At 42.1% G+C, this 13,992-nt stretch overlaps 1 protein-coding gene across 1 annotated transcript in view; it reads right to left on the bottom strand.

Annotated features, from left to right (window-relative positions):
- LOC130016297 (survival of motor neuron-related-splicing factor 30-like) overlaps positions 1-13,775 on the bottom strand; it is a 40,905-nt gene extending 27,130 nt beyond the window's left edge. Inside the window, 2 exon segments of the mRNA XM_056106974.1 lie at positions 13,194-13,374; positions 13,377-13,775. Of these exon segments, the coding sequence (XP_055962949.1) occupies positions 13,194-13,374; positions 13,377-13,637 (442 nt within the window). The 5' untranslated portion in view covers positions 13,638-13,775.
- Between the last annotated feature and the right edge of the window lie 217 nt (positions 13,776-13,992).

Genomic DNA, 13,992 nt, shown 5'->3' with positions numbered 1-13,992 from the left:
AACCCTGAAGAAATGTGATGCTCTCTTAGTACCTGTATTGCAAACCATAATGCACAAAAGGGAGAGAGAGAGAGAGAGTGTAAAAAAGAAAGAGAAAAAAGGAAGGTGCCTGCTATAGAGGTGGGATATGAGAGTGGTATAGAGGGTGGTAGGAGAGTATCTGAGAACACTAGTGGTTGGAAATATTCACTGGTGGAGGGATTATATTGGAGCATTGTTTGACTAAAATCCAATCATGAATAGCTTTGTGATGATCTATCTCACAGTGATTCAGTAATAAAATAAAATAAAATAAATCATCGATAGCCAAAGTTAATGCTTACACAGGAGACTAGGAAATGAATACTGAAACATTTAAAACCAATTATTAGGTTAATATATAAATGGAATGTATATAAAACTTTGAAAATAAAAACCTAAAGGGAAGAAAATAGTTTTCTATAGAAAATAGTCTATAGTTTGGGTTATCAGATATTATAATTTGATAGCACAGCAGGTAGGGCGTTCGCCTTACAAGCGGCCAACATGGCCAACCCGAGTTCAATTCCTCCGCCCCTCTCGGAGAGCCCAGCAAGCTACCGAGAGTATTCGATATGACAGACACAGTAACAACAAAAGTCTCCAATGGAGACGTTACTGGGCCCGCTCGAGCAAATCGACGATCAATGGGAGGGCCTTTACCTTTACCTTTACCTGATAACAATTATCCTAACGTAATATTAATAGCACATTCTTTTATTCTCAATAGCTAATAAAATATATTTCATGGGCATTTATCTTTATCATACAATTCTGTAATATTTAATTACAAAAATACTCAAAATAACACTACCCTATCTATCTTTGCAACATACATATTTTTTAAAAAATGTGTTGGAGAGGGGATCTTTAGGAGGAATTGAAGTGTGATAAAGCAAATAAAATCTAAAAACTTACATTGTACTCTACTACAGCTAAATATGATAATTTGTGTTCTAGCATTAAAAATTAACACTAGACTTGAAAAACATTCAACACTTACAGTAGTTCTCCTGCCAGAAATGAGGAAGTTTGGGCTGTTACAGGAATACCTGTTGAAGAAAAGGTCAAGTGTGAACATTAGAACTATGTTCTCCTCCAAATAAGAGAATGTCTATTCAAAGTAAGAATAGACTGTGCTGTCAAAAGCTTACATTCCAGCTCAAGAAGCTTCCTGACCCCATTTTAAAAAAGTAGACCCCATTAAAAACAAAACAAAACAAAAAAAACAAGGTCAGGAGAGTAGAAAAATAAGTTTTAAAACATTTTATTCTTAGGCTGGGGGAGTAAATCAAAGAGTTAAAAGGCAAGCTTTATAAGGCTCTAGTTTCTAAATTTGATCTCTGGCATCACCTGGCCTGGTCAGCATTCCAATTCATGAATCCCTGGAGGGCCCTGAGCACTACTGGGTGTGGCCCTGATGGCCACCAGCACTTGCTAGATCTAAGTAGTACTGCATTGCTATGTAGAAGTAATGAGCTGTTAGATCCACACATAGGGGACAGGAGTGACGCTCAGGTCCCTTGAGCATGTCAAAGTATATTCTGTATACAATTTACATAAAATAATTCTTGGGATGATGCAATAACTTTGGAGCTCATAATTTGTATGTCAGGGCTCAGATTCTGAGATTCTATCCATGATCCTTGAGCACTACTGGGAGTGGTCCTCAAATGAAACAAAAAGTGTTAAAGAGGAATTTTACATTACTTTGGGTACTTTCTTTGAAATTCAGTGTAATCATATTTAAAAAATTTCAATTTGAACTAATCATATTTCAAGTGCTCAAAAACCATATATGTCAGTGGTTATTGAAAAGAATTGCCTTAATTTTTTTTGCCTTCTTTAATCAATAAACTATGCTATGTCTGCTTTGACACCTAATTACTCTCAGATTTGTGCCATCTCTATAATCTTAAATCCAAGGAAATTAAAGGTTGTACATTTGTGTGGAAATTTGGGGATATCATTATGTGATTCCTTCATCCAAATTATGACTTCATAGTTTTCTGAGTTTTAAAATGTCAATCACCATTACTATGAAACACATTTTACTACAAAACACTATGAATTTCATGTATTTTTAAATCTCTACAAATTTAAATGAAATATACTTTCATCAGACTTCTTCAAGTATGAACCTTCCCTTCCTAACACATATAAGATCCCTATCATGACAGAAAAAAAAAGGTGAAAATCTCAGGAGAAACAATATGTGGCAGAATTTTTGTTTTAACTTTATAAGCTAAAATATGGAATTTGTCAATGAAACCTGGTTGCTATGTTATAAAACGACCTTTCTTGGCAAACCCTTTCTGCTGACCCTCCTCCTCGTTAACTTCCAGCTCTAGTGGTACAGTTCGGAACACAGAATGGAGGGAAATGTGGCTAAAAAACTAGAGTCGTTCTCTGTCTCAAAGAACAGTGCCTGCCATAGAGGGGAGGCTGGGGGGCTTGGGGGGAAGGGGGGATGACAAGAGGGAAATTGGGGAAATTGGTGGTGCAAAATATATACACTGGTGAAGAGATAGGTATTGGAACATTCTATGACTGAAACCCAGTCGTTAACAACAAAAGTCAAACTCGCATTAAAGATCTCTCAGAACTTCAGTGGTCGTCTCCTAAATTGAATCACTTTACATAGGTATTAAAATTGGGGCGAGTGGGTGGCACACTCGGCAATGCTCAGGGGTTCCTCCTGGCTTTGTGCCCAAGAATCACTGCTGGTGGGGCTTTGGGGTTCAGGTTGAATGAGAATCGAACCCCGGCTGGCATCGTGCAAGACAGGCCTCCTCCCTGCTATAGTTCCACTCCGCCCCCGGAATTAAGTTTCTTCACATAAGTAGTGTTTACACCGTATCAAACACTCTCTCACAAACCTTTTCAACAACTTCCTAATTATAAACCTAAGGTCAGCTGTCTAGTTTTCCTAGAAAATTTTCCTTCCTCTCCGGCCCCAGTAGCATGAGCCAAGTCGAAGACCTGGGTCTGAGAGAGCGGGTAGTCCGGGCCCCAGAAGGTTCCTGGGAGGGCCACCCGCTCCCCACGCATACCGGGGACCACCTTCGCCCTGTGATCCCCCGCACCCCCCATAGGCACCGGGCATCTCGACCTCCACAGGGCCGAGCCAAGGCAACTCAACCACAACAGCAACAACAGCAGCATCGCCACTCTCTGTGCTGACGAGCCCCCAGTGCCTTGTCAGCTCCTCAACCGCCCAGACTGCGCCTCAGAGAGCGCCTCAACGGTCAGATGCGCGCGCAGCGCCTCAGAGCTCAGACGCGCGAGCCTCAGAACTCAGACGCGCGAGCCTCAGAGATCAGACGCCCGCCCCTCAGAGGTCACATGTGCGCACCTCAAATGTCCGAGGAGTCCGGTCCCTCCTGAGTGGGCTGTGGCGAGCGCGGGGCGGGGCCTGGCTGGAGGTTGGCAGCCCGGCGGGGCGGGGGCGGGGCGGGCCTCTGGCTCCGTCTTCCTCCGCATGTGGCGGGCGGCCGCGGAGCAGTTCCGTTCGCGCACTCCTCGCCGTCCGCGTCTCCTCAGGGCGCTCCTCGCGTCGCAGAGCCATGGCGTTCGCCGAGACCAACCCCGCCGCCTCCTCCCTGCCCAATGGCGACTGCGGCCACGTTCTTTTTGCCATGCCTGGTGATGCTCAGGGGCTACTCTTGGCTCTGTGCTCAGAGTTGCTCCTGGTGGTGCTGGGGACCATGTGGTGACAGGGATCAAATATGGGGCTTTCTATGTACAAAACCCATAATACTGCCCAGTAATCTAGTTCACGTTTGCATTTAAGAAAATACCACTTTGGAGGCCGGAGCGATAGTAGGGTAGGGCGATAGGTAGGGCGTTTGCCGTGCCCGCTGCTGACCAGTGTTCCATCCTGGGCATCCCATGTGATCCCCCAAGCACCGCCAGGAGTGATTCCTGAGTGCAGAGCCACGAGTAATTCCTCAGCATCGCTGGGTGTGACCCAAAAAGGAAAGGGGGAGAAAAAAATACCACTTTCTGGCCGGGGAAAAAGCTCATGTGTTAGAGCACATGCTTTGTTGTTGGATGGGTCCCTGGTTCCGCATAGTCCCCCAGTACCTCCCAGGCTCCATTGTGGTTCCCCTGATTATAACCGGGTATCCCCATCTCACCCCTCTACCCCCGGAAAAAAGAAAAATCTTTGTAAATGGAATGATTCAATGGCTGTCATGATTTACAAAAAAGACCTTCATGACAACATTGACTTACACGTTGTGGGGGGGGTGGGGGGTGCTGGGGAGCTAGCTATACGTCTGATTCTTCCATCTGTGTTTCTCATTTAGTATTGTGCCTAACAGTTTGGTAGAAAGAGTCCACAGCTTCTTAGGAGCCCCTTTCAAAGCAGTTTTGCTGTGAAATGTTTGAGAATGGTAACTTAAGGTATGAAATAGATGGTACCTAAAAGTGTTTTTTAATTTTTGTAGCCCTTATCTGTGTATGAAATTGGAAGATATAAAAATTTAAGGTAAAATGGATATCTTTACATCTTTGAAAGATAACAGAGCTAAGCATTTGAATGTCTTTGCTGAAAAAGAAATTCAGATAACCAGTGTATGTTTTCTTTTTCATCTAGTGTGGTTACTGTTGAGTAGTTAAATCAACTACTACTGCTTAACCTATTTTACTTTGAAATCATAAGCTAATTGCAATTATATGATTATTTAAGTGTAGTGTTTATAAGCTACTTGTTTATAACTGCTTTATTGCTGTAGATTGGTAAGAGATTTAGTTTTAATAATAGATTCATCTGGAAAAAGAGACTGTATTTTACAGTAATTTGCCAGGAAAGCAGCACAGGTAGTGCTATCAAAAGATTGTTGGATTTCTAGGTCCTTAGAAGTAAAACAGCAGGTAGGACGCTTTGTCTTACACACAGTTGACCTGAGTTCTGTCCCTGGAACCACATGTGGTTCCCTCCCAAACCCTGTAGGAATGATTCCTAAGCACAGAGCCATAAGTAAGCCCTAAGTACTTCTGGCTGTGCAGGCTGTGCTCACCCAAAACAAAAAACCAGAGAGATTCCTGATAATCTTGACTATTCCAGACAAGGAAGTCTTTTTAGTTGCTAAAATAGTTCAAAGGAATGGAATCTGAGATTTTTGCTGCTCTCTATCATAATAATTCATAATAGTGACCCTGACTTCTTGATTGATATTCATTTAAAGTTCCATCTATTCAGAATAAAAGGACAAAATAAAGATTCTCAAATTGTGTTAGAGGCAAGTGGACTGAAAAATGCCTTTGAGCTATGTTCATGAAATTTGTTGGTCTTTCATATTTGGCTCTTTGTTGGGAAAGAAGCACCATTGTTTCAGGTTTAGAACATAAAAGAACATTTAGTAAGTTCATCTCCTCTACCACTGTAGAAATACAGTTAATGTTGGACAGAGAAAGAGCCAAGAGTTAAGAAATTGATAGTTAATTTTGTAGACACACAATTTCATTTCTTTCCAAACTCCCTTTCTTCCTACAATTTTTTCTGAATCTGTGAGGTTTCTTACTTATACCACCAAATTTTCTTGATCCAAACTTTATTCTTAAAAGCATCTGTCTCTTGGTGGAAAATGGACACTGGTGGAGGGCTAGGTATTTGATCATTGTATAATTGAAACCCAAGCACAAAAATTTGTAAGTCTACAACTGTACCTCATGGTGTTTCACTAATAAAAAATTTTTTTTTAAAAAAAGCCTCTTTTTCTGAGGAATCATGGGAAGAGAATTGAAAATACTGTCTTCTGTTTTCCTTCAATTAAACATCAAACTGGGAAGAAAAAAGTACATGTGTAAAACCAGAACAGTTACAAATGAACTTAAGTACTATCATATCATCCTGATTTATACAGTTCCCTTACCCCCTTAGATTTTTGTTTCTGAAAGCATGAGTCTTTAATCATTTGTGTGTCTTTTTATTGCTAGTACAAGATATGAACTTGGAGGGCAGGCTGTATATATACAATGGATTTGTGTTACAATGGATTTGTCAGTCATTGGAATTCTTTGTATGCAATGGAGAATATTTTAAGTAGAATGAAGATTTATTTGAATGAATAACTGGATGGCCAGACTTCAGAGTAGCCTCAGAGTCAAAAACATCTCCTAGGATGTTTTGACTCTCCAAGTTCCTGCATTCAGAACTTGGAAATCCTTGTCATTAAAATGCCTCTTTTGATCATGAGAATCTATATCAAACTCCTAACTGCTGCCTGGAATCTCAAACACAGTTTTCTAAGAGTGAAGAGCTTAACTGATTCTGACTGGATAAAGTTTCTATGACTGCCATGGAGGCAGAAGAGGGTGGGAAAGGGGGGGGGGTGCTTACCAGGGACATTGGTGGTGGGGAAAATTTCCAGTGGAAAAATATGAAATAAATAAGCAGTTCTGGGCTCTTTTATTTGTAAGTGGTTTCTAAAGGTCTTACAAGTTGAATTGCTAATGCTTTATTTTTTTTAAAGGAAATTATGTTTGGAATTACGTGGTTTTATAAGTCAGAATAATGAAAATTAGCTTTAATCTGTATTGGTTTTAAAAATGTGAAGGGACATTTTAGAAGAATTGCTTTCTAGTTTGAGAACAGAATTATATACCAGCTATACTGGGGATCAATCCGGGATACATATAAAAACACACACACACACACACACACACACACACACACACACATTTTCACAAAGCTACATCCCCCTTCAAGAATACGGTGGTTTAGTGAAGATTTTTACCATGCCAATATCCTAGGAACAGGGCTTCTTAAATTTTTTCGACTCCTGAGAAATGTTTTATGTGATCCTGGGCATATATAAAAAGTAGGTATATAAGTAAAACAATTGCTGGTAGTAAATTATGAGGTTTTTTTCTTTTTGGGTCACACCTGGCAATACACAGGGGTTACTCTTGGCTCTGCGCTCAGGAATTACCCCTGGCGGTGCTCAGGGGACCATATGGGATGCTAGGAATCGAACCCGGGTTAGCCGCGTGCAAGGCAAATGCCCTATCTGCTGTGCTATTGCTCCAGCTCCCTATGAGTTTTTTTTTTAAATAAAGTTTCTAAACTCTTTTAAGCCTCCACATTCAGATAATGTAACTTTATATTGGTGAGCAAGCATATAAGCAAGGGTTTACAGTCTAGACCATTTTAACATTTTTCTTGGTCATTAAGAAGCTTGTATTTTTAGAGTTAATCTTTCGGGAGGGCTTGGGGGTTATTTCTCAGAGCAGTAATACTCAGGGACCATACAATGTGAGGGATTGAACCCAGAACCTTAGACAAACAGATCATGTGCTTACCATTTGAGTCACGTCTCTAACCCTGATTTAATCTTAATGTAGAAATAATAGTAAAACTTCAGTAAATAAATATCTAAGTATGGTATATTTGTGACTGGATGGGGGGGTTGGTTTTTTTTCCTATATGTACATACAACAAAATTTCTATTAATATAATAAAAATACATGACATTATAAACATGTTTTTGCCCAAATTTTGTACATTACATGCAGCCACTTTGGGATTCACAGTTTTCGTTTGTTTCTTAGGACTTTAGATGGTTTACTTCAAAAGTGAAGATGTCTAAAAAAAATTGAAGACTACATGATAACCTTTCAGCATTTGTGTTGCAAACCATAATGCCTAAAATGAAAGAGAGAACAGAGAGAGAGAGAGAGAGAGAGAGAGAGAGAGAGAGAGAGGTGCCTGCCATAGTGGCAGGTGGGGGTGGGGGTGGTTTGAGGGGGTGGGAGGGAAACTGGGGATATTGGTGCTGGGAAATTACACTGGAGAAGGGATGAGTGTTGGAACATTGTATGACTGAAACCCGATAATGAACATCTTTATAATGCTCCTTCTCACGGTGATTCAATAAAATTTAAAAAAAAATAGACATCTAAGAATCATTAATATTCTCTCTCACTATAACTAATCTGAAAGACAACACTAGTTGCTGTTAAACAGTTCATTATATGTTAATTGAGCATTCCATAGTTAAATAAAATATACAGTGATCAATAAAATGTATTATAATTTAAAGTATTTGTTCAATGCAAAGTGATTGGGATCATAAGTATTACAAGAATTCAACTCTTGCAAAGCAGCAAGAGTTACAAGTGACTATTAGTCACTTGTATGATGAATTAATATGATAAGTACTATTTTTGGGGAATTACTGATTAAGTTTGGTTTGGGGAAATTTTGGATTAAAAAAGGAATGTGTTAAAAATAGAGCAATTGGTGTAGCTCAGTACTAGTTGACCTCCCGAGTGCTCCTAGGAGAATTATTAAACAAATATGTTTGCTACTTCTCCTGGTGCACACTGTGTAGAGTTAGAAGCAGATCCTTCACTGTTATGGTAGCCTGAAATTCAGAGTATCTGTCCTTGTAATTTGCTGATAGTTGGGAGAGTAAGATGATAGTTAACAATGGTGTGTATAGTGAAACCTCTTTGTTCTGCTTTATGTCTATATAAGTAGACACATATTACTACTTAATATATGTAATTATATATTAATTACAGATTAATATATCATTGTATAACGTGTATAATTATATTAATTATATTTAATTATATATAATTAATATATTATAATATTTGTGGGACCTATATAAGTTGTGTTTGAGGATACTTGCCTGAGTTTCCAAGGTGAATTTTGTATTTTCCACACAACCTATAAATACATTAGGCTAGCATCCAAATGGGTATGCCTTTGAAATTAAATCTTACACAGTGTTAACATCTATTTCATATATAGATATCTCATCAAGAAACTCATGATTAATTTCTTTTAGTTAACCTCAGAGTTTTCTACAGAGCATGTATTTCAAGATTAAAACCCCTTTGAACCAGACATCCCCAAAGGACACAGTTGACCAAATTACTGTGCTAGAAGTAAGGTTTCCTGGAGATATTAGCCATATTTTCATATTCAATGGAACAATTTAAGTGAGATTTACATGATGTAGTAATAATTAATTAGGCATTGGTTATTTAGTGGGCAGGCTGTTCATGCAACTGTAATTCCAGAATTTTCTAGCTGAATTTTCCAGTACCTACTTGGAAAAACTTAAGAAATTAGACCAGTTTACCCCAAAAATCATCTATCATGACAAATCACAGTTACTTGCTCAAATAAATCTATCAGCTATCATTTCATTTCATTTCATTTCATTTCATCATCCTGATATTCGTCGATTGCCTCGAGCAGGCCCCAGTAACGTCTCTTTCATCCTAGCCCTGAGATTATATTCAAGGCTCTTTAGGAGAATGAGACCCATCATTGTTACTGGTATTTGGCATATTTGGTACGCCACGGGGAGTTTGCCAGACTCTGCCCTGTGGGCAGGCTACATTTGATAGCCTGCAAGTTTGTCCAAAGTAGGAATGAGACAATAAGATGTCATAAATGACAATATGATGTCAGCTATCATATTTCAATTATGGTTACTGCTATTGTTTCTACCTATGTTGGTAAATTATTATCGAAGACTTCAAGAGACGTTTTGTTATACAAGAACTTTGTCCTGTACAGCTCAGTTTATAATTATTTCCTCAATTATTAGTATATCTATCACTTAATCACTTAACTTCCCGTTAGTTGTCGATTTGCTCGAGCGGGCGCCAGTAACGTCTCCATTCGTCCCTGTCGCGTACTAGTGTAGCCCAATGGCATCTGTTCGCTCCGGGAACATGAAGGGCCTCAAACCAATCGTTCATGATCTTGACGAAGAAGTCTGACCATCTGGAAGGTGGGCGGCCACGCGGTCTTTTGACATCCCATGGAATCCAGTCGGTAACAGCTCTAGTCCAGCGGTCATCTTTAAATCTCATTACGTGACCAGCCCATCTGATTTTCAACATCTTGGCAAATGAGACAGCGTCCCTGATTCTTGATTGTCGACGGATGTCAGAACTCCGGATTCGTTCTCTCATTTGAGTGAAACGTGATATTCCAAGCATAGCTCTTTCTATTCTTCTTTGGGAGACCTGAATAGCGTTCTCATCTTGTTTGCTTAGGGCCCAGGTCTCTGAGGCATATGTTAATGCAGGAGGAACAGTGGAATCAAAGAGATGTGCCCGGAGCCGGAGGTTCTTCGTCCTCTTAGCTATTTCTTCGACGTTCTTGAAGGCGTTCCAAGCCGCTCTCTTCCTCCTGCGCAGCTCGGGTGCCAGGTCATTTGTCATGTTGACTTCTCGACCTAGGTACACACAGCTGTTGCATTCGGAGATGGTCGTTCCGTTGAGAGTGAATGGGGCATCAGGAACGAGGTTGTTTCTCATAAACATTGTCTTCATAAGATTCAGCTGTAGTCCTACCTTTCCACACTCACGGTCAAAGTCGGCCAGCATTTGTGCCGCTTGGCTGATGTTTGGTGTTATTAAAACAATGTCATCAGCAAAGCGGAGGTGGTGTAGTTGCCGACCATCTATCTTCACTCCCATTCCTTCCCATTCCAGTCGTCGCATGATGTTCTCGAGGGTGGCACTGAAGAGTTTCGGTGAAATGGTATCACCCTGCCACACCCCTCTCTTGACATCAACGATCACTTCTTTGTAGAATGGTGAGATCCTGGTAGTGAATCCGCAATACAGCTCACAGAGGATCTTGATGTATTGGGCTTGAATGCCCTGATTGGCTAGGGCTTCAATAACTGCTTCTGTCTCAACAGAATCAAAGGCCTTCTTTAAATCAATGAACGTTAGACAGAGCGGCATCTTGAACTCCTGAGAAACCTCAATGAGCTTGGTTATCATGTGGATATGGTCGATGGTGCTGAATCCTTTGTGGAACCCGGCTTGCTCGCATGGTTGTCCTTCATCTAGTGTTCTGCCAATCCGATTTAGAATGACTCAAGTGAACAACTTGTAGATGACAGACAATAGGCAGATCGGGCGATAGTTGCCAATGTCATGATGTCTCCCTTCTTGAACAGTAGTATGGTCCTGCTGGTTTTCCATTGGGACGGAACCTTGCATTCAGACAGGTAGCAAGTGAAGAGCCGAGTGTATTGATGAGTACTGACGGCAGGTTCTTGAGGTGTTCAGGTCTGACCTTGTCTGGGCCGGGTGCTGTTTGTTTCTTTACCGACGAAATGGCATGTCGGATTTCGGAAGGGAGAACGTTGGGAACGACATATCCATCCTGTGGAATTTGGTATGTCGGCAAGTGGACATGGCTATCGAAGAGATTTGAGTAGAAGTCATGGATAATCTTCTCCATTGCCGTTCTGGAGGATGTGATGGATCCATCAGGACGTCGGAGGGCAGTCATCTTGGTCTTGTAGTTGGCGAAGGACAGGCGGGCGTTACGAATACTTTTCCCGGCTTCTGCCACATCTACCAGCACTTCTGCTCTTCTCTCTTTGAGGTCTTCCTTGATCGCATCTCTGCACTGCTTTGCGAGCTCGGACGTTAGCTTGCGGTTGCCTGAGGCATGCGCCAAACCACGCTGGCGAATTAGCTCAAGAGTTTTCGAAGACAGGTGATTTTTTGTGGCTATCTCTCTCTTGGCGTTCCTCGCACATTCATGGAGGTGCTGAACCAGTCGATCATATTCCTCGTCAATGTTGTCAACAATGGCATCTTCCCATGTTGCCGCAATAGTGCCAAAGAGTTCCCAGTTGGTGGTCATTCTGGGAGTTCTCTTTTTGAACTTTGCAGCCCTTTCTCCCCACTCTGTGAGGTAGAATTTTGCACGAAGGAGACGGTGGTCCGATCCCGTTCGAAATTTTGGGACAACAGCGACATCAGTCAGGCAAAACCGTCGATTGAATATGATGTGGTCTATTTCGTTGTGGAATTGTCCACCGGGAGACTCCCATGTCCAAAGTTTAGATTCTGCCTTCTGGAACTGTGAGTTACCATGGATGGTCTTGGTCGACATGATGAACTCAGACAGTCTCTCACCCTGTTCGTTCCATTCTAGGCCATGGGTCCCGTTGTGAAGTTCTTCAGCTGATCTTCTCGGTCCTATCTTGGCATTAAAATCACCCACAATGATCTTGTAGAAGGTGTGGTCTTCTTTATAGAACTTCTCCAGCTCCATGTAGAACTTCTCGATTTCTCTTTCATCATAATGAGATGTTGGTGCATAGACAACGAAGATAGAAACTGCAGGCAGTGAGCCACATCTATTCAAATGTAAACGTCCGATTCGGGTTGTTAGGCATTCGAATGAATCAATGCTCTTGGCCAAGTTTGTGTTGACAAGGACACCGACGCCTCCCACACCTCTTTTATCGCATGTTCGGAGGAACAATTCTTCTCCAGTGTCGAAAACGGCATGGTGAGATTCGTGCCTTCTTGTCTCGGTCAGACCAATGATGTCGTACTTGATCATTCGCGCTTGTACCATCAGGTCCTCGATGGATGCATCTGATGCTAGCGTACGTGCATTGAAAGTACAGACAATCACTTTTGTCTTCCTTCGTTGTGGCAGCCTAGTTCGGCCTTGAGATTTTATCGGCCTCTCCTTTCTCATCCTTCTCAGTGCTGCCATGTCGGTGAAGCCTTCAGGGTCAGGTGAATGAGACCAGTTGTAGTTACTGCTTTTGGCATATCAAATACACAGCGGATAGCTTGCCAGGCTCTTCCGTGCGGGCGGAATACTCTCGGTAGCTTGCCAGTCTTTCCGAGAGGGACAGAGGCTTTTGGGGCGACCTCTAATCACCCTTGTAGGTGTTACCATATTTGAACCCTATCAAATATGGTACGTCAATTCCAGAAGATGGGTATTTAGTGTCTTATGATGTGTACGGCAATTCCGGAAGATGGGTATTTAGTGTCTTATGATGTGTTGCGGCCGCGCGGATCTGGAAAGCATCCTGGAGTGTGGCGGCGGCTGGGTAGTGGAGGTAGTGTCGATAGTGGAAGTCTGCCAGTGGGGTATTTATCTGGGTAGGGTGGATCTTCTGTGCGCAATCCGATCCCTGGGTGGTTGATGGAAGCAGACAGGGCAGGGTAGGATGGGGCTCCTGATTAGAATCCCTTTGTCACCTGTGGTTGGTGGGAGCAAGCAGAGAAACTCTGTCCCTGGGTCCACCGAGCCTGGAGTCCAAGGTCTCAGAGAGTTCCACTTATCTTGTTCTGTGGGTCTTCAGTCGTGCGTGAGTCTCGGCCGGAGCTACCACGCGGGTCCAGAAAGCATCCTGGAGTGTGGCGGCAGTTTGACATGGGTTTGCTGCCACTGTCCTCCTTTGCCTTCCTTCCTTCTTCTACAGGCTTGAGATTCAACAATGGTGTTACTTCAGCATTGCCATAGCCAGCAAAGGTGATTGCAGCAGTGCCGTTTTCTTCATCTATCTCCTCAATCTCCGCTTGGTAACACCTGTAAAGATATCATGGTGTCCATCTTCACTCCAGATTGCCATACACTTGTCTCCTACTTTCCATGAATGAGTAGGCTGGATAGAAGCAAAACTGTCTGAACTTGTAAGAGTTCCAGAAGGTTGAGTTGACAGAAGGTCTTTCGTTAGTTCTATAACTTCTTGTAAATCTTTCTTTAGTTTGAGTAAATCTTCATTCTCTCCATTTCCAGACAATGCAGCTTCTACTTGTTGAAGTTGAGCTTTGTAGCTGGCTAGCTGTTTTGCTAGATCCTCTGACATCTTGTGCGGGGCTGGGGCGGCGGGAAGGGGGGGTCGGGGCCACTGAGCCCAGTGGGTGGCAGTGACGACGGCGACAGCGGCACCTGACAGCTCAGATGCGAAAACCAGGCGAGCCGGTCGGAAAAGGAAGGACTCGGTCAGCGGCGAGGGGAAGGGGAGGAAAAACTATATCTATATATATAAAAGCAATTTTTGAGATTTCTTTAAGTTTTTTGTTTTTTGTGTTAAGTGAATGTATTTTTAGTGGCTTTTTATAGAGCTAGGATATGGTTCAAAGAACTGAAGTGCATGCTTTGAATGCAAGGAGCCTAAGCTCAATCCCTAGCATCACATGGTCCCTCAAGCTGTTAGTGGG

The sequence above is a fragment of the Sorex fumeus genome, unplaced genomic scaffold (genome assembly GCF_029834395.1).
Source record: "Sorex fumeus unplaced genomic scaffold, SorFum_2.1 ptg000007l, whole genome shotgun sequence".
NCBI classification, from domain to species: Eukaryota; Metazoa; Chordata; class Mammalia; order Eulipotyphla; family Soricidae; genus Sorex; species Sorex fumeus.
The sequence above is the reverse complement of the archived record's forward strand: the minus strand, read 5'-3'. Positions and strand labels throughout refer to the sequence as shown.